Source organism: Diabrotica undecimpunctata, chromosome 9 (genome assembly GCF_040954645.1).
Source record: "Diabrotica undecimpunctata isolate CICGRU chromosome 9, icDiaUnde3, whole genome shotgun sequence".
NCBI classification, from domain to species: Eukaryota; Metazoa; Arthropoda; class Insecta; order Coleoptera; family Chrysomelidae; genus Diabrotica; species Diabrotica undecimpunctata.
The window spans coordinates 31579004-31600453 of record NC_092811.1 but is presented as its reverse complement, the minus strand read 5'-3'; the positions used below and the strand labels follow the sequence as shown (position 1 = coordinate 31600453).

Sequence of the window (21450 nt, the reverse complement as noted above, 5' to 3'; positions counted from 1 at the left end):
ATAACAATGAAACCAACACGGTAAAGAAAAACTATATGTCTCTTCCCTATATAAAAGGATTATCAGAACAAATTGCAAATCTTCTGTCCAAACATAATATTATGGTTGCTCATAAAGGGCACAATCTTTTGAAAAAGAATTTTACAAGATTAAAAACAAAAACCCCTCTATTAAAAAGATCGCATGTTGTATATGAAATTCCCTGCTCGAATTGTGATGGAGTTTATATTGGACAAACCAGTCAGCTACTTAACTCAAGAATACGTTCCCACAAATATGACAAAAAAAAACTCAACCGCCCTCACAAAACATGAAAACGAAAAAAAACATAAATTTGATTTTGAGAAAACCAAGATCCTAAAAAGTGAACCCAACAGGAAAAAGAGAGAGCTTCTAGAATCTATACAAATAAAAAAAAATAATAATGCAATAAATGATAAAAAAGATGTCAAAAATTTGAACAAAATATATTTTAACTTAATTTAAAAACACATAATAAGACAATCTCAGAACGCCTATGATGTTAAAATAACTGGTTGTTTAAACGATAAACTAACTTCAATAAACAACACATTAGATCTAAAATATATTTTACATGTAGTGACTTAGTGGGTATGTCCTATGTTTTTAATATTATTTTAATTGTGACGTCTACTTTTTAGTAACAAATTTTTGCATGCTTGGTAAGTCAAAAGTTTAACTTTTAAATCGTATTATGTCTGTCATAAAATGTTTTTTTAGTCAATATTACTGCTTGAAAAAGGCATGGATTTCCTGCCGAAACGTCGAATAAATATATGAAAATGCCTTAGTACCAAATCAAATTTTTTTATGAACCTAAGCCCAAGAAAATCCACTTAAAATATATATATATATATATATATATATATATATATATATATATATATATATATATATATATATATATATATTAGCTTATCCGATTATTTAGTTGTTATCGCTCGTACTCCCTAGGATTGACGTCACTAAAACCGTGGTCATCTTCACGTCCATTTACTTTTCACGGGAATCACAGGAGTTAGATTATTTTTTTTGTTTTTTTTTTAAATCCGTTATAATACAATTTAAAAATCAAAATCAAAATTAAGTAAGTAATCATTAAACATTTTGACAACAGAATTTTGAAAATCATTAAACAAAATGTTTAAAGAAAAAAAGTAAGATTTTTTAAATTTCAAAGAATTTAAATGTGTTGTCCAGAATCATTGATCAGGAACGAATTGAAGTTCTGGTTATTTAGGAACAAAATGAAGTTCTGGATGTAAGTAAAACCTTCAAACCCAATGTAACAAGAATATCCTAAGTGCAGTTACAAGATTATTCGATGAAACATTCTTGTTATATCAAAACTGTAAATATCACAGTTCAATAAGCTTCTAATCTTCTAATCAGAAATAGTAGGCATAATTCTAAAAGAATGGTTCAGCATTTATATAATTACTTACCTATTTATTTGCACTGATAAACGTCCCATGCATATAAAAAGGTAAATTAAAGAAATTGGTATTTTTTTACCACTGAAGAATATAATTTCTTAAAAGCAGTTACAACGATATTCTTTGCAGAGGTTGAATTATGTATAGGTATACCGTTGAATGGAACTTGTTAAAACACAATAGTTAATTCTTGTAAGTATCTCGAATTCATTTTCAGGCTATTTTTCAAATTGAAAATACGATCCAGCACAACAGCTGCTATTATATTCACGTCTAACGAGTGGAAAGTTAGAAGGAGTGTCACTAGTATTCATTTTTTTAAGCAACGAATTAAGGAAAGTGGATGGTTGCTCAGAAATAACCTTAACTTTTGTTTGGTAGAAATACCTACTTCTAGGAGAGGACTGAATTGTAAGAATTTTTAATATTGGAAATTATGCTGTCGAGTCAATTAGTGAAATGAAATCTTTATTTATGTCATCAGGGTGCTACAATAAGTAAGATTAGTACAAATTACAGAATAAAAAATTATTTTGTATGTTACACTAATAATTGAGGTTAGTTGTGAAGGTGTTAAGAAAATGATATAATACAACTCATCTGGCTCCCACAAATAATGCTGAAAACTATCCAAATTAAATGATATTTTCCGGAATATGTAAATTGGTATATTTAAGATATTAGTTTTAAGTACAACAAGTACTGTAGGTACTCTTAAGTACCAATAAAAACAATTTGTTTCATTGAAATACCATCATGGAAAATCTGCTTACCTGTTTTTAAAGGATTAATTTTTGTTATCAACAAAACCTGTCAGTAAAGGTAAAAATTGCTTTTGTCTCGTATGTTTTGTACAAAATTATGGAATTTGAAAGTAGATTTTTTTTTATTATTTACAAATTCGCATCAACCCGAAAGTTATTAGCGAGAATCGGATTTACAATATTAAATATATTATATATTAACAAAATTAATAGCTTTTAAGTAGTTGAAGATATTTGTGAATGAACAATTTGCACCAAGTGCTTTCTCTAAGTTTATTAAGATACCATAATTGATTCGTGCTGTGGAGAAAACTGGACAGTCTACAACATGTTTCACCGAGAGTTTAGCGTTACATTGCTCACATTTTGGTTTGGATTCTTTAGTAATTAAGAACTTGTGCGTGGCACTGGTATGACCTAATCTAAGACGAGTTATTGTCACTTGATCCCTTCTTTTAGTGGGGAAATATCTCCATGGTTTAATGTCCGGTTTAATATTCCGAAGATTGGACACTGAAAATTCCCACCGGTTTTGCCACTCACTTAGGATCCGCGATTTGATAACACTTGAAACATCACTAGCTATCACGTATTTCACAGTACTAGAGTCAGCTGAATTGACGGCTTATCTGCTTCTTCATTACCTCTAATACCATTATGTGATGGGATTCAAATAAAGATTACCTCCTATTGTAATAGCCGTTGATATTCCACTGTATTAATTTATTGAACTCTATTTTATTAAATAAATTTATTTAATGATTGGTTTGTGAGCAGTCACTGTCTGTATCGGATACTAAGTCGTGTGGGATTTGCATCTGTAAGTGTTTTAGAAGAATTTTTCTTAATTTGGTATTTCTTGTCTTTGTAGATCTGTCTTGAGTATAGGGATATATTTTGCTTAACATATCGATGAGAGCTGTAGAGTTGTTTGTATAATTTTCAACGGTAGTAAGTGGATCGGGTGAATTCTTTATGTTGTCGAATAGGTCTTTTATCTGAACATAGCTTAAAAAAAATGGTGGTGACTGCTGGTTTATGAATGCTTCTAGAGATTTACCTTTATTTTGTTTTTTCTTAGGATTAAATGGTATTTCTGCTGGACTGGTAAACTTCGGTTTATTAGTGGTATCATTGGAAGGCGGAGAAGGACTTAAGGTATCGTCAATAGTTCTTTTTGATCTGTTCTGTGGAGATTCAATTTTCATATGTAAGGTAGTTGTTTCGTTCGCAGTTTGTTTTATATTTAGTTGATTTTCCGTAGTTGGGGTGTCTGTTTGACTTGAAGTAGATGTCGGTGTGATGGTTGATATTTCTGGAGGGCTACATGTTGAGATTTCTTCTGCTGTGGTTGGAGAAGTAGGATTTGGGTTTGGATTGATAGGGTTTTTGCAGTTAGTTACCGTATGCCCATTTTGTTTACAGTTGTAACACGTTAGGTTGCTGCTTGATAAAAAGATTCTATATGAAGTATTATCGTAATTAATTAAAAACGATTCTGGAATTGTGAGATCTGTTGGGCTGATAAAGATTTTTCTCCTAAAGCTCATTCTTCTTCAGTGCCTTATCCGGTCCGGATGTTGGCGATCATCAAGGCTATCATGGTCATTATATGATTAAATTCGGGTAACGGTGCACCAATTTTTAAAAAGGACATTGTAGATAGAATAAAAAGCCCCATGGATTCAAGTTCTTTAATTAATACATCATGAGGAATGGATGGGCAAACATTAGAGAGAATGATCGAGCTTGTATAATCTGGTTATTAACTTCAATAATGCCGTTATTTTCATTCATGAATTTTTCTACGATATTTTCAGATGATAAATATAAACATATTCTACTGTTTGATAATCTAGAGCAGAATAGTATATTTTTTGGATGGATGATTTCTCCCAGGGGGAGGAGGTAATCTTGTATTTTCGCATCTTCAATGAAATTAAAAATGATAGCTTGCCGTTTTGACGGAAATTTTTGTTGTGTTAGTGCGGTAGAGTAACTTCTTTGTGTAGAATTATCCATTTGAGAATTGCCTGGTAAATTTATTTCATTGATTTGCGACATATTCGTTGATGTTTAAACATTCCTAAAGACGAACCTGTCCGCCGCCAGAAAAAAACCGGCCGGAGATACAGGTCAATGGTAATTAAATGTTTTTGTTTATCGTCAAGCAAATATGGATATGAAGATTTTCACTGATGTTAAATACGTACTAATTATATATTTTCGGTGAAATTTACAGTAAAACTGTACTTACAGAATAGCAAAAGTGAGTTCAGTTGATCACTAATAACTTCACAAAGCGTAGTTAAATTTTGAAAACTTGTTCTCACTTAATTTAAACTATTTTGGAGAGCCAAAAATAAACACACCGTTCCGATATACTATCAGCGACCATCCTCAAAGTAGATTTTTAAGAAGCGGTTTTTTTTTTGTTTTGAATGGGAAAGAGTTTGATTGGTTTAAAAGAAACTATATAAGGGATTGGCAGATTGGAGGAAAAGTCCAGAAGAAGAAATATAGTGCCGTTAGTTTTTCGTTGACGGTAAAAAAAATTTTAATTCGTGAGAAATCTCTAAAATCACTTCTGTGATTTCTTCTCCTGACGATAAAATTTCTTAGTTAAAAAGCAAAGTTACTGCCGATATTTCGTCTTTTAAAGAAAAGAAAATATATTAAAAAAAAAAGATGAAGGAAACAGGGGCAGCAGAAAAGGAATTTATACAATTACAGTAGAGACTAAAGACGAAGAGACGAAATTGAAGTTGGAGCTACGGCCGACATTTGAAGGGCGTGGATGTTCTGTTTGTGTTAAAATTCAAACGGAAAATCGTCATGGAATAACTACGTGAAATAGTTCAAATCAGCTGCAAGTGCGAATGGAGGGTCCGAAAAAGAAAAGGCTGTAAACTTGACTATAGCTCTCCGAGCAGATACCTTGAAGGTAAACGTTACCAATAATATAACATAAATATATTCTCAGTGATAAACAAATAGTTTAAAAAAATTGATACATCTTTTGCCAGATTTTTCTTTTTTTCATACTGAAGCATGAGGCAAATATTTGCGAACAGAAAACCGCGTCTGCAATCGTGCAACGGTGTATATTTTTCAATTGTGACGCAACTGTATTTTCTACGAAAATATGATGAATCTACAAGACTATTTAATTATTGTCGTAACGATCCAATTTAAAGAAATTTGTATAAAATACGACAGAAAACAAGCTGTTGTGTTACATGATATATGACGTATTCCAGCTAGTTATATAAATTAAGTGCTCATCAAACAATATTGCTAGTATTCAAATAAAACATTTGATCAAAATTGGTTATTTTCACATCAAATAGAAGTATAAAACCCCAGTAAATATTTTTTTTATTTACAAATTTATTTTATCTATTATTAAGGCCGGTTTTCACGCTACGTCTTATTGTACGTTTTGTTGGATAGGACAAATCCTATACAATAAAACGTGGCATGTAAACAGCAAAACGTACGTCTTGTCGAATCGAAATGAAATCCAAGGTCAGATCGTAGAAATGATGGGAGAAGCATAGTTTTGCGAGAACTGATAGGATAAAACGTTACGTAAAAATACATGTTCAGACAAGTAGTCCGATCTTGACTTATTTGACGACTAGTTCCACTGCAGTTCGTTTCATTTTTCCCAAAAAAAGCCTAATAATGTCAAATTTGCGGCAATGCACCCACGATTTTCTCGGGGAATTTATTGAATTGTATAAAAGTTTTTAAGTAGTTCTGTTTTAAAACCAAGTAGATTGCATTACAGGTTTCAGGAATTATTTGGCTTAACGCTGTAATATGTATGGTGTTACCAACTCTAGCAATTGACAATAGGCTAAGGTGTCCATTCGCAAATAATTGCGCCAGTCATCTGGTTCGCCTCTTTTAGTAACGAGACGTGGGAATACTGGCTTCTTTTTAGAAGCCCACTCTCTTGACCATCTTATCTTTTTCCTTTTCATCCCTTTTTTCCTCAGTCGTAGTATCTTTATAGTTGAAAAAATAAAAGAAAGCAGTCGTGTTTCCTTCATAATAAAAAAAAACACTAAACAAACTTCACACAACTCAAGACTCTGATTTAGAAATGAGGTAGAAAACGGAAGGAAAAACGTAGTGTGTATACACTGGACAAAACGTACATTTTGTCGTACGTTTTATATGACCCACAAAACGTACAATAAGACGTAGTGTGAAAACGGGCCTTTAAGGCCGGTAAAAAAAATCACTAAACAAACTTCACACAACTTAAGACTCTGAATTAGAAATGAGGTAGAAAACGGAAGGAAAAACGTAGTGTGTATACACTGGACAAAACGTACATTTTGTCGTACGTTTTATATGACCCACAAAACGTACAATAAGACGTAGTGTGAAAACGGGCTCTTAGAAAGGTGTCCGCTGCCCAGGTTTCAATCTGTTTCTGAAGTGTAGCGAAAACGAAAGAGTGTTTAGCATTAATTTTTTTTTTCTAGTATAGAGCGCTTAAGTGCACGAAAGACTCCAGGATTCATTGAGATCCACTTTTATTGATTTATTGATTGAAACACATGAATACACTGCTGAAATACACCGATTTTCGGCAAATTGAAAAAACTCAAGGATCGTGCTGCTACCAAAAGAGGAAGACACGTATCAACCTGGTAGCCTTCTACCATGTTTAGTTAAATTATAAGAGAGGATTCTACGAGAGTATTCCGATGTACGTGGTATTGAAGGTAAGAAAAAGAGTATGGGAGAAAAAAAAATTTAAACCTAGCAAGGGAACATTAAAAAAAGCGAGGGAGAGTTCATTAATTGTGTGGCAAGAATACCAAATTATTACTGTACAAGAGTCCAGATTTAAAGTACATAGATATGGGCACAGCATATAATTATAACTTACTGATAATTCAGAATTTTCAATCTAAAGTTCTGAGTCAAATTACAAAAGTACCCTGCTATCTGCTCAACTAGTTAAGATACTCTTGTTGTACTTCGTAGTAACTACTTAAACTGTCTAACTAGCCAAATACACTCACACAATGTGTACTTAGGCGACTGAGGAGGGGCAGATGAAAAATCCGTGATCCATTAGACCTTTTTATACCCGTAACAACATAAACACAATCAATTTCATTGTCATATTGCCTTATGGCTATCTATGCATTTTAACGATTAGGTACTGTTTATGACATTTTTCAAGATATATATTTGGAAATAAAAAAAATTTAATATTGACACTGTTTTTTAAATGTTAGACCCAAAACAATCAAACTTTATCTACAAGCTCTTCGTCTATCGACGGAATGAATGGATTGGACAAAATATCATATATGCTTACGTTTTTGAGTTCCGCTAATGAATATAGAGGGTGGTCCTTAAGTAATTGTACAAACAGAAACCGTAGATTCTGCACTTTAAAATATTACGATTTAAGCCAACTTGCTTTAATAAAATGTTGATATTAAGAAAGATACAGGGTGTTAAAGTGGAAATTTAAAATTTTATTTTTCGCTATAACTTTTACGTTTGTACATATTTTTGAACAAAAATTTATAGTTAGATGCTTTTTAGTAGGATAAATTATAATTTTAAACTTACTTTAATGTAACTTATAAGGGGCGCCACATATGCCACATATGTGGCATAAATTTGCGCTTAACTTTTTTGCTCTTTAAGTTAGCTCTACTTGTGTTAAAAAATATTAAAGATACATTATTTTGACAAATCTAACCTGAAAGACTCAGCAATTTTACAAAAACATCATCGTTGTCCTAATAACCGATATTGTTATAAATATAGTAAACACACAGGCAATTTAGTTTAGCATGATATTAGTTCGTTAGTAAATCGTAATAGTCCATTTGTTCGAGATGTAATTATAGTTGTATAGTAGTATATAAGCTGTAACGTAATCATACAAATAAGTAATGTCATCGATATATTCTTCCATTATACATTATAGCCACCACGTAGCCCCGAATTTAATCCGCTTGATTTTAGTGTATGGGGCGCATTAAAACAACGTGTCTATAAGAATCCCATAAATATTCGCAAGCAACTATGGGAAGAAATAAATAGTGCAGCAGTTTCTTTAGAACCAATAATGCTATTTAATAGGAGACGATCTTTTGTGGAATATATTGACAAATGAATTAAAGAAAATAGTGGACATATCGAACACTTACTTTGACAAAAAGTTATGTTATTTAGTTTAACTATTTCTTAATTTGGTTTGTAAACAAAATGTTTGATTATGACTTTAATTTAACGTAAAATGAAAAATGTTTGATGTAAAATCCTATTATTCTGTTATTTTGTCAAATCCTATTATTAATTATCCTGCTGATATATTTATTTTATTTAATATTTTGTTAACTATTAACTTTAGTTAAAGGTATTTTGTACCAAACTTCAGAAGTATTAATGTTTTTGTCTATTTTTTCATCGTTGCCTGGAGTAATTGCCTTAGATCAGAATTATGCAGCTGATTTTTAAAATGCGATTATCTCGAAAACTGTTGAGATTTGTAGTTATTAACAAGTATACCTTTTTTTTGTTAAAATAATGTATCTTTAATAATTTTTATCCCAAATACATGTAACTTAAAGAGCAAAAAAGTTAAGAACAAATTTATACCACATATGTGAAATAAGTGGCGCCCTCTATCAGTTATATCAAAGTGTGCATCAAATTATAATTTCTCATATTTAAAAGTACCCAGTTGTAAGTTTTTATATATAAATGTTTACAAACATGAAAGTTAGAGCGAAAAATAAAATTTTAATTTTGCACTTTAACACCTTGTATCTTTCTTAATATCAACATTTTATTAAGGCAATCTGGCTTAAATCGTAATATTTTAAAGTGTAGAATCTACTGTTTCTTTTTGTACAATTACTTAAGGACCACCCTGTATAAAGTCATTCAGAATACAGTATACAGGGTGTTTCAAAAAGATATGTCATAAATTAAATCACGCATTCCCGGGATAAAAATAAGTTGATTGAATCCAATTTACTTTAGTACAAAAGTGTACACAAAAAAAGTTACAGCCCTTTGAAGTTAAAAAATAAAATTTTTTTTTGCATTATCTTCTAAACTACTTGACATTTTGTAATAAAAATGGACACGTTACTTTCTTGTTCTGAAAGCATTTTTCATACAAAAGAAACAACTAAATCAAAGCGCACAGAAAAAATTTAAAGGGGGGTGTGCAGCCCTAAATCCCCCTAAACTTTTGAGTACGTTTAAATGAAATGAGTTTTGTGGCATCATTAGTTTAACACATTATTTTTAAAACTTTTTTGCCACTTATCACTTTTTCGAAAAACTATTTTTTTCCTAGTTGGCCATAAAATTACAATTAGTGTCTACGGATACAATAATTACAAACAGTTCCATCTTTTATTGTGTGAATAAATTAATATTAAAAATTTTGATCTTAAAATGGCCTATATATGTCAGGAAATAGCAGATATCTATTTAACTTTGGCTAAGTTGGATCAAATTAAATTATGACTTCAATAAACTATCAGGAAGATCGTAGGTGAACGTCAAGGAAATAGTGCAGCAGCCGCAAGGCAGTGCATTATGCACCATCATAACGAGCACATTTGGGCCAACGAAAATCCTCACGCCAAAAACACGACTTTTCACCAAAGAACTTTCAAAGTTAATGTTTGGGCAGGAATTGTAGATAACAATCTAATAGCCCCAGTATTTCTTCCCAACAATTTAAATGGTGATAATTATTTGCAGTTCTTGGCAAACGATTTTCAAGAGTATTTGGAAGAAGTGAATATTGCAATAAGGCAAAATATGTGGTTTTTACAAGATGGCGCTCCACCGCATTACAGTAATGAAGTCAGCTAATACCTTTGCAGGCAGTATCCTGGTCGGTGGATTGGAAGGGGTCGTGACGCACCTATTTCTTGGCCACCCAGAAGTCCAGGTCACCCCATGGACTTTTGCTTTTGGAGGTTTATAAAAGAGAAAGTGTATTCTGTAACAATAGAGGACCAACAACAATTGAGGGTTAGAATAATTGAAGCCTCAAATCAATTTCGTCAGAAAAATATGATTTTTCAGCGCATTAGGTTTTCCTTATTAAAACGATACCGAATGTGTATTGAAGAAAATGGGGGTCATTTTGAACATTTATTCTAATATCATATTTATAGAGGTTATAGACATTTTTTGTACTTGTTAATTCATTTAAGCCATTTATTTAGTTGCACGTAATTTTTTAAAGGTTAATGAAAAGGGCCGTAACCCAATAAAAACTGTTTTTTGAAAAAAGTGATAGGAGGCAAAATTTTTTTAAAAATAATGTGTTAAACTAATGATGCCACAAAATTTATCTGATTTGAACGTACTCAAAAGTTTGGGGGCTTTAATTTTTCTGAGCTCTTAGATTTTGTTGTTTCGTTTTTATGAAAAATACTTTTAAAAAAATAACAAGTAAGTAACGTGTCCATTTTTATTAGAAAATGTCAAGTAGTTTAGGAGATAATTCAAAAAAATAATTTTTATTTTGTAACTTCAAAGGGCTGTAACTTTTTTTGTGTACACTTTTGTCCTAAGGTAAGTTGGATTCAATCGATTTATTTTTGTCCCCGGAATGCGTGATTTAATTTATGACATACCTTTTTGAAACACCCTGTATATGTATGTTGTACAACTACATTTTTAAATAATGCTGACTAATTTAAAATAAACCAACACAAAGAAAATACTTACAGCTTCCTGAGAAGTTCATGGGATGTGTTATAGCGTCGTATCTGTCTATTGAGAGAGCAACCAGAACGTAAGTGGAAGAGTATGTCACGACTGCTTGAAGGAAGCGGATGAGCTTGCACAAAATATTGCCCGCATGCCAAGCTACTGTAATCCTCCAAGCTATATCTGTAGATACATTGATCAGTCCTACGGATAAGTCTGTAAACAAAAGATTTTCACTTTAGGTCCTAGTCTTAATGTTAAATATTTCAGTACATCTAATTTATTAAGTCCTCAGTGATAAAAAGCAATAGGACACCATATACACGGTAAAATATGAAAGTTAAGACATGGGAAATGCTGTTTGGTAGTTGTGTCTTGCGATGGTCGTGTCGTGTATCGGATTTTTACCTATTATATTGATTATAAAAAAAACAATATGATAATGTAAGTAGAAAACATTAAGTTCCAGCGTCACGACGTAACAATTTTAAAATGATGGTTAAAATTAGTTGGAAACCAGTTTTAGGCGCACCGTCTCGTGGGCGAATTCCCGTGGTTTTACGCTGCCGAGATAAAAAATAGTTGCTAGTGCAATCGGTTCAGACCGTAGTTTTAAAACAGTTGCGTCGTGAGCCCTGGAACTAACACGTTCGCAACAACGTAGAATTCCGAGATTTTACCTCTCATCCGTAATTTTTTGTATAAATATATTTTAACTAACAATCTCTATTTTAATGATTATCAATATGTGATGGATTCGACCGTTACTTAATGGAAATTCATTTTATATAACTGGGCAGCTGGGCAAGAAGCAATATACAAAAGGCCAACAGGTTTGCTGACCACCTAGAAAATACTTTTCAACCAAATGAAGAACAAGAAATAATTAACTGGGAGCTCCCTGATCAAGATGAAATGGAGATTAGTTTTGTAACTCCAAAATAAGTAATTTGGAAATAAAAGAAAATATAAATCCAAAGAAAGTTCCTGGATTTGATCTAATTACTGGGAAAGTGTTAAAGCAACTTCCAAGGAAAGCTATAATAAAATTAACACATCTTATAAACGCTTCCTTTAGGCTGAGGTACGTACCAAAGTTATGGAAGGCGGCAGAAATTATAATGACACTAAAATATTACATCATAAGTTTAACCTTTCAGTTAACCTATATGTGAAATTCATGCACAATATGTGGATCACTCTCAGCCCAGTATCGGCAATTATGTCTGTTCACCAAGTCATTTAATAAAAATGAGAATTCATCGGAAAAATTTAAATTTGCATGGATGGAACTTAAATTTATGGAAGATTTGAAAGGCTGTAGAAGATGAAATACGATTGCTCTGCTTATTGTTGACATTGAGTGATTGCTCAGCCTCTAAGTTAACTTGCCCTAAAACGGCTATTTGGATTGCTTCGTTATTTACCTGTCCCTGTCGGTTATATTTTTTATTGCAAACTGGCCCTGTTGGTCTAAATTTCTGCATCAGTTCAAGCAGCTCTTGTACAGTTATTATTTTTGCAGTATAAACCTACATTTTCGATTGTTTCTTGCAAAGTGTTATTATTATCATTATCTATATCATAAACCAAGCACTTCATAATGTCTCCCCTTCATATTATATATATATATATATATATATATATATATATATATATATATATATATATATATATATATATATATACACTCGCGATCATAAAATCCGGGTCACCTTGAAAATCACCGATATTTCATTTTTAACGAGCTTTATCGTAAATAATAATAACACAAATACATACTAATGCATGTTTCTGAGAATTGTTGCGGTTTCCTTTGTAACAAAGAATTCCAATAGTGCCGATTTCGCGGTAAAGTGCACACTTCCCAAAATGAACGCTACCTCTAACTCCGCTTGTTTTAAATGTCTCGTGTGTACTTCTACTTTCTGTTCAAATGCAACGGACAAAAGTTTATTATTGCCACCATTAGTGTTTATTAGTGCCATTATTATTGTTTATTTTTTGACAAAAATGTCTTTGACTGTTGTTGAAACGGCACAAATTATTGCACTTGTGGAAGACGGATACACTCAATGGCAAGTCGCAAGAACTGTTGGCGTAAGCCTTTCTACGGTTCAACGAGTGCTTCAACGCTTTCAGGAGGCAAGTTTGCTAACCAGGCGACCTGGCTCTGGACGAAGAAGAACGACCAAGGCACTAGATGACCGTTTCCTTGTGTTTCAGGCTTTACGAAACCGGACCTTAACTGCGGTTATGCATCAAAATCGTCTAGAGGAAGTACGAAATTGCAATTTTAGTGTTGCAACAGTCAGAAGAAGACTTCGTTCTTCTTGACTATCTTCTCAGGTAATGACTAGAGGACCGCCACTTCGCCGGGTGCCTCGAGTTGCACGACTAGCTTTTGCTCGACAATACGCGCATTGGGGAATTAACGATTGTAGCAAAGTGTTATTCTCAGATGAATCCCGTTTCTGCCTAACTGGATCCGATGGACGTGTAAGAGTTTGGAGGAGAACCGGTGAACGATTTTCACAAGCTTGCATTGCTCCAAGAATGTCATTTGGTGGAGGCTCGGTCATGGCTTGGGGAGGTATATCTTCCGACTTCCACACAGAATTACCCTTCATCGAAAATGGGTCCCTAACTGGACGAAGGTACATTACGGAGATTCCGGAAGAACATGTTATGCTTACCATGACAGGGCTTGGAGAAGACGCAGTTTTTACGCAGGACAACGTTCGACCGCAGGTTGCCAGGATCAGTATGCAATACTTGGACAAGGTTGGAATTACGAGGTTACCCTGGCTAGCTACATCTCCAGATCTGAATTACATCAAACATCTCTGGGACGATTTGAAAATACGTATTCAAACCCATACACCTCCTCCTAACAACGCACAGGAGCCTAAGGATCTGTTAGTGAGAGAGTGGAATAACATACCACATCATGTAATCCGGAGAAAAATTGAGAATATGGCCCGTCGTCTGCAAGAGGTTATTAGAGCAAGGGGAGGCAATACACGATATTAGTCATTGAAATTCCACCGATATTTTACCACGTTCTGTATTTTTCATTTTTTCTTTCGTATGTCTGTTTCGTCAATTTGGTTTGTTTTCTGCTTTTTCAATAAAAACAATAAAAAACCCGTGTTTTCTTTCTTTCAGACAAACATTAATGACAAATAAAAAATACATTAGCCTAAAAAAAGGTTATTACTGCAAGATGAAAAAATATTCAAGAAACTTGAAATTTTCAAGGTGACCCGGATTTTATGATCGCGAGTGTATATATATATATATATATATATATATATATATATATATATATATATATATATATATATATATTCGGTCAAAGTGGAGAAAAAAAAGACAAAGAAGGTGGCTACTTCATCTATTTATGGAAGATGTTTCGCTTTCTAATCAGAAAGCATCATCAGTTCATCTAAAAAGAACAATATGAAAAACCAAACATCCATAGAAAAGTTATTATAAGTGTGTTACCTCTAAAAGCTATGTAGCAGTCAATGATATTAAATATGTAAAGAAGCTTACGACAATGGACATTATAAGATTACGTTGTATAAACCATTAATTGGAACTAAATACAGTTTACAAATTAACTCAAACTTAGCACAGCAAAAGACCATGTGGTAATTGTACATGTATATAAAAATATGTAAAATCTCAAGTAAAAAACATTAATTTCCAGAGAACTAAAAAGATCATAAGATGCACTTCTAACAGTATATTATTAGTTAAATTTAATTTTAACTTTAGGTAACATTATTAAATTAATTAAGATTGAATTATTATAGTGATATTTAAAAAAAAATATAATGAGGTTACCATTCTTAAGCTTCTCAGTTGCTGAAGGTTAAATGAGAGCAACAAATAGAAACCACGCCAACCAACGAGAAAAGACAGTGGCCTTGGGGTTAAAATATGACAGAACAGCAAGGCGTATTTAATAGTCTACTTCTTCTTCTTCAAGTGCCATCTTCGTTCCGAAGGTTGGCGATCATCAGGGCTATACGTATTTGCGAAACTGCTGACCGAAACAATTCGTTGCTGCTACAGCTATACCATTCCCGTAGATTCTTTAGCCAGGAGTTTCGTCTTATTCCTATGGACCTTTTTCCTGCTATTTTTCTTTGCATAATTATTCGAAGCAGTTAATATCTTTCGCCTCTTGTAATGTGTCCCAAGTATTGCAGTTTTCGTTTTTTGATCGTAAATATGACTTCCTTTTCTTTATTCATTCTTCTCAAGACCTCGACATTTGTGACTCTCTCGGTCCATGATATTCTCAGGATTCTGCGATACATCCACAGTTCAAATGCCTCTAATTTTTTGGTATCAATCTTTTTCAACGTTCATGACTCCATTCCGTAGAACAGCACAGAAAGTACGTAACATCTCATCAGGCGAAGTTTCATTTCAAGGCTCAAATCTCTTCCGCAGAACACTCTCTTCATTTTAGTGAATATGGATCTGGCTTTTTCTATTCTTATTTTAATTTCTGCTGAGCTATCGTTGTCTTCATTTATAAAAGTGTCTAAATATTTGTATTTGCTAACTCGATCGATAATTTCATTGTGTAAATATAAATTTTGGACATTTTGTGTTGATTTCGATATTACCATAAATTTAGTTTTCTTTATGTTCAAAGATAGTCCGTATTGTTCGCTGCAGTCTGCTATCTTATTCACCAATGTCTGTAGCTCTTCAAGTGTTTCTGCGATCAGAACGGTGTCGTCGGCAAATCCCACATTGTTTAATCTAACACCATTTATTTCAATACCTACGGATTGCTCAGAGAGTGTTCTATTCATTACGTCTTCGGAATAGAGATTAAACAGGGTTGGTGACAGTATACACCCTTGTCTCACACCTCGCTTTATTTCAATTTCTTTAGTGGTATTATTCTCTACTCTCACTACTGCTTTCTGATTGTAGTACATATTTGCTATTAGTCGGATGTCGGATGTCAGATAATAGTCTACGTTGTGGCTGAATAGCCAGCCAACAGGTGAAGATTGATTCACCTTCCAACAGTCCAAGGTTCATAACATTTGGAACTGGGACTAATGAAGATTGTATGAATCAATTTTAATTACAAAATTTTATTAAGGTTGATCTTCACCCTCGATTAATTTGTTTCTGATCCTAGAGATGGCTCTACTGCGGCATACTACTGTGGTAATTTTTTTAACTTAATCGTAGATTTCTACATGACGACTCTGTAATATTTTCAAACCCTAATATAAATTACAGTTTTCTATCATTATATCCATTGGCTGAGTTGCCAAGTTGTGATAGACAGTAATTTTATCAAATACCTAGTAGACCAAGTAAGCAAAGATATCTTTAACAACATCTTTATGTATAATATTTTACTGCTCCGCTGTGTCAATCGGAATATATTAAAGTTACGCATTTGCAAGAACATAATCCACACATATCATTGAAAAATGACACATATTTATTATGTAAACATTTTTATCGACAAAGAGGTACTTAGCGGCGCTATCTGTGAATATCGTATTACCATTAAATTTATACATGCGTATATTAGATTTTTGTTGACAGTTAAAAATTAAATTATCTGGTATTATTAAATATTTTAGTGGGATTTATTTATATTTTTATTTTCTTTATATCTATTTTCGTAAGACATATTACTTTTGCTACGTATGCTATCACCGGTCTAATTGCTGCTCTATATATTTTTGTCTTTGTTTTTTGCTGTTTTTTATCTTTAAGTAGTGAATGATATTTCCAAAACACGATGTTCTTCTCTCACCTTGTGTGCGTGGTAGTGTCATACGTTGAATGTACGATTTCTGGTAGTTGATGCCTATTTAGTTATCACGGTTCTATTTGGTCTAATTAGTTCTTCAGTTTCCGTATTCGACCATTTTATAAAGCCAAATGAGTATGTGAAAAGTGGTATTGCGTATGTGTTTATTGCTTTTACTATGTGCTTGGAATTAAGTTTGCTTTTGAGTATTAGTATCCCAGATTTAGTCATACGGCTCACACTCCATCTAAGGGGAAAATTCACTCATCCCAGATACCTACGGTATCAAAAGGATTGAGCTCTGGTGGGACTCTTTCCGTGTTATCGAGCCCTAGGTGGCTTTTCTATCTTACCAGTAAAAAAATATATAAAGAATAGTAGGAAAATGTAACTTGACTTTCACACACAATACAAAAAATCCAACAACGCTAATTGAATAATTAAATTACCACGTTAAATATGCAGAACACAATAATTATTGTATAAATACACAATATGATATTAGATTCATATCTAATATTAGGCTTATAACAAAAGTAGACAGGTGGTAGACATTGTGGACTATCACGGGTTGTGTTTCTCTGCATGTGCTAGCAGTAGAAAAGAGACATCTCTATGAGAGAAGAGAGCATTTGACAACAGCTATAAAAAAAAAGAAGAAAGGAAAAGATCAATGGAAAGATGGCAAGAAGAGGAGAACAACAAGGAAGATGTTGCCCAGTGGACCAAGATGCTGATCCCGAGCCTAAGGGGACTGGTTAGATTGTCTGTTTTAGGGCGTATCTTCATAGGTTCAGAAAGACAGATACAGATAAATGCCTATACTGCGAATATTCCGACATTGTTACTCACACAATGCTGGAGTGTAATAGATGTACAGTGGAGAGAAACAGAGAAAGAAATAGGTATGAACCCTGTGACTGTAAGAGAGATGATCGTGAAGATGACTGGAAGTACGGAGGGGTGGAATAGTGTTCACAATTACATCCGAGCAGTCATTAAAAAGAAAGAAGAAGAAGAGAAACACCAACCGAGCCAACGACAGAGATAAGATCTAATTACTATTTTAATGGAAATAAGCCACAATTGAAGGTTAAAATAAGTTTATTGACGTTTGAATCTTTGATCTTTGATCTTGCACTAATAACTTGTTTATACTCCAACAATTAATAGAAAAAAGAATAGTAGTTGGTACCAAAGTACATCTAGCCTTCATCGACCTAGAAAAGGCGTATGATACAGTTCCAAGACTTAAATTGTGGCAACAACTCGACATTAGTCCATACCTTTTAGGAATAATTACAGAAGTATACAATGAGAACACTACTTACCTAAAAATCGGAAATAGACTATCAGAGTCAATAAAAGTAACTAAAGGACTAAAACAAGGATGCATAATGTCACACTCACTGTTTAATTTATATATTGAGGCAGCCCTCCATAATTGGAAAAACCATCAATTCAGATGCAAGGTTTGAAGTGTTGATCGACGAGCACGTGGAAATCAAACAAGTGGAAAAATTTAAATATTTAAGTGCACTCATTGCTAAGACGGCTTGGGACAAACCGAAATTAAACACCGAATTACTCAGAGACGTAAAATTGTAGGATGTCTGAACTCCTTATGGTGGGATCGCAACATTTCCAAAAGGAACAAAAAAAGAATAGGGCAAACCATGGTTGAATCAGTTCTTTGTTATGGCTCTGAAGTATGGACAATTGTCAATGCAGACCTGAAGAGAAGATTGTTAGCAGTTGAAATGGATTATTTGAGAAGAAGTGCTAGAACATCAAGCCAGAAAAGGAAGACCAACGCTACAGAAACGGTCATTGACAGAATAGAAAAAAAGAAGTTCAAAATGGTTTGGACACCTATTGAGAATGCCTGACGAACGTTGGCCCCAAAAACTTCACAAATGGATGCCCCCTGGAAGAAGAAAAAGAGGTAGAACTTGACGCTCATGGAATGAAGGAATTAGAAGAGCGATGGAATCGAAAGGTTTGGAGGAGGAGCATGCCTTAAACCGGCAGGATTGGCGGAGAAGAACGGGAATACGGCGATAGCCGTCTCCAAAATGTATTGTATTTACAAGTTGGCTTATTCCCATTAAAATAGTAATTACTTTAAAAGCCACAAGAAAATAGTTTCAGAACAATAGATAAGATTTAGATAAGAGAAGGGAGTGTTCCAAAAATGTCTTCGCCCCACTTTCGGAGTACGGTACGTGCGACAGTCAAATGCACACAAGTAAGAGAGGGTGGTTTTAGTTGGTAGGCAGGATAATAGATACCTGAATCTTTGGCACTGCTATCTTTAGTACTTTAAATTAAACTAAAACCCAAATGTTAGGGACTCAAAATGGAGGTAGCATAAAAAAATTTCAAACCCCCCTCAGACAAATTCTGTGTACGCCACTGGTTATGCAAGAAACACTATTTTTATAAATACTAAAATAATTAACTAAAAACACCTAAATAGGTTTTTAAAACTAAATAGGTTTTTTATAGATATATTACTTATAGAGTGTAAATTTTATGATATCCTACTTTCAAAATAAAAGTTGCAGTATCTACTATTCTGTAACTCTGTAAGTTTCAGCATGACCGGTTCAAAGTTCAAACCGATAACATTCCAATTAAATTTTGTTGTTATCTGCCAAAGTGTTGTACAAAGTAATTGATATGGCAACCCTGTTAGTGTGACGTTTCGCTTGAAGCGTTTCGAAGCCGAATGTAATGCTATCTATCGATGATAAATACTACCATTGCTTCAGATGGAGCCATCTCCCTACATTACAATTTGAAGGCGGCAGTTCAAGACAATTCTTGTTTAACGAGATTTTTCATATGTTTAGGAAAAAATATTTAACTTTTTGTTGCAAATATTTTCCACTTTTACAGTTTTATATATTTTGTTATTAAAAATTTTTTCGGTTTCTTACCGGTAACTTTATTATAAGCCGAAACATATTATTTTTTCCTATTGGAACAAAACTGTAAATTCAAAAATTTTCAAAAAATTCATAAGTATTTCTTATAATCATATCTTGATGCTGTAAAAAAATTAACAAAATCCTATGTTTGGTTTTCCCGCTTTATACTTGGAAAAAAGTAGTTTTTTTGAGTTTTTTCAAAAACGAAAACATGAAGTTTGTTTGAAAGTTGTCAAAATACTTCTAGTCATCACATATACCTTCTCAAATTTTTTCAAATTTTTTGAATTTGGGGTTTGTCTTTTGGGGGGTGCAGATCAACCTTAAACTATTTGATCAGAAACAATTATTTCACATATGTAAATGTAACATTGACAAAATATTCAATAACATGTAAGTTGAATGAATCTAAGTTAAATAAAGTAAGAAAATATTTTATTTTATTTTTATTTGAAATTATTTAATATGAAAATATGATAGAACATACATCTTCGGGGACAATTTTAAAGTAAACAACATATTAAGCTTAATTCTGCAATATTAATGAACGATAAATTTAGCTCAAGTTACTAATGTCAGTTCTCTTATTAAGAGCGTTAGGGTGTTTAAGTATTGAACACATTTCCAAAAACTGCCTTTTAACGAGATTGCGTTCATTGCCAAGAATCTTAACTTCATTAAAGTCCACTTTGTGTTTAATGTTAATTGCATGCTGGGCAAGAGCACAAGTATGCTTAGATAAGTTGATATCACAGCGGTGTGTCGTAAGACGCAATCTCAGTGATCTTCCTGTCTGCCCGATGTAGCATGACTCACACTCAGCACAAGGTATATGATAGATGACATTTACTTGTTCCAGAAATCTCTAGAACAAACTAATATCGTCTATCATATACCCTGTGCAGAGTGCAACTCCTGCTACATTGGCCAGACCAGCCGCTCTTTTTAAGGTCGACTAACGTCCCACAAAACGACATTAGGATTTCTAAACCATCTTGGTCGTAAAAAAACCGATATCGGCAACTTGAGCCAGATATATCACTCTCTCATCATACAAAACAAATAAAAAAAACCCTTACAAGACATTAACTTCATTCCTATTCTACTTTCTTTTTTTTTTAAGAAAAAAATGAATACTTTTTTAAAAAAGGTCGGTCTCTTTTCGTTTACCAATTCCCTCGATAAACGTACCTCCCTGCATTCCAAATAAACACATGCACGAAAACAAGCCACATGTGAAATTTTGACATCCTACAACGGAAACAATCAAAAAGATTAGTGTGGTTTGACTCTTGAAACCTAAAAGAGCTTAAACCAACATTCAAATGAAGCCATCGGTCAAAATTAAATGAACAATAGTGCTCTTTTACAGTTTTTATTGTGTTTTTTGTTTCTTTTTTCTCGTTTAGTTAGTAAGTTTTAATGTTAAGTTATCGTAGAGTTTTTATAACTTCTAGAAAAAACTTACAAATTGTTTTTGTAAGTATGAACCCTGTTCGTTGTTTACTTATATTCTAAGATCTTTTCTATTTGTAGTGAACTGATGATGCTTTGCGAAAAGTATTCAAATAAATCAATGAAGTAGTTGACGACTTTCATTTGCCAATTATTAACCGATCAAACCTCTGCTATTCAACTATTGAATATAATTTATATATATATATATATATATATATATATATATATATATATATATATATATATATATATATATATATATATATATAGAAACATTCGTAGCTACGAGATGAGTTTTCTAT

The 21450-nt window shown here is 32.9% G+C and overlaps 1 protein-coding gene across 4 annotated transcripts in view; it reads right to left on the bottom strand.

The window, feature by feature from the left end:
* LOC140449771 (cardioacceleratory peptide receptor-like) overlaps positions 1–21450 on the bottom strand; it is a 544190-nt gene that overhangs the window by 68562 nt on the left and 454178 nt on the right. For 3 of the 4 annotated variants that reach the window (XM_072543104.1, XM_072543106.1, XM_072543105.1), the window contains exon 4: positions 10970–11167. The exons of the other annotated variant lie outside the window; for it this stretch is intronic. In XM_072543104.1, coding sequence (XP_072399205.1) covers positions 10970–11167 — 198 coding nt within the window. The remainder of the gene's footprint in view (positions 1–10969; positions 11168–21450) is intronic. 4 annotated transcript variants of the gene reach the window in all.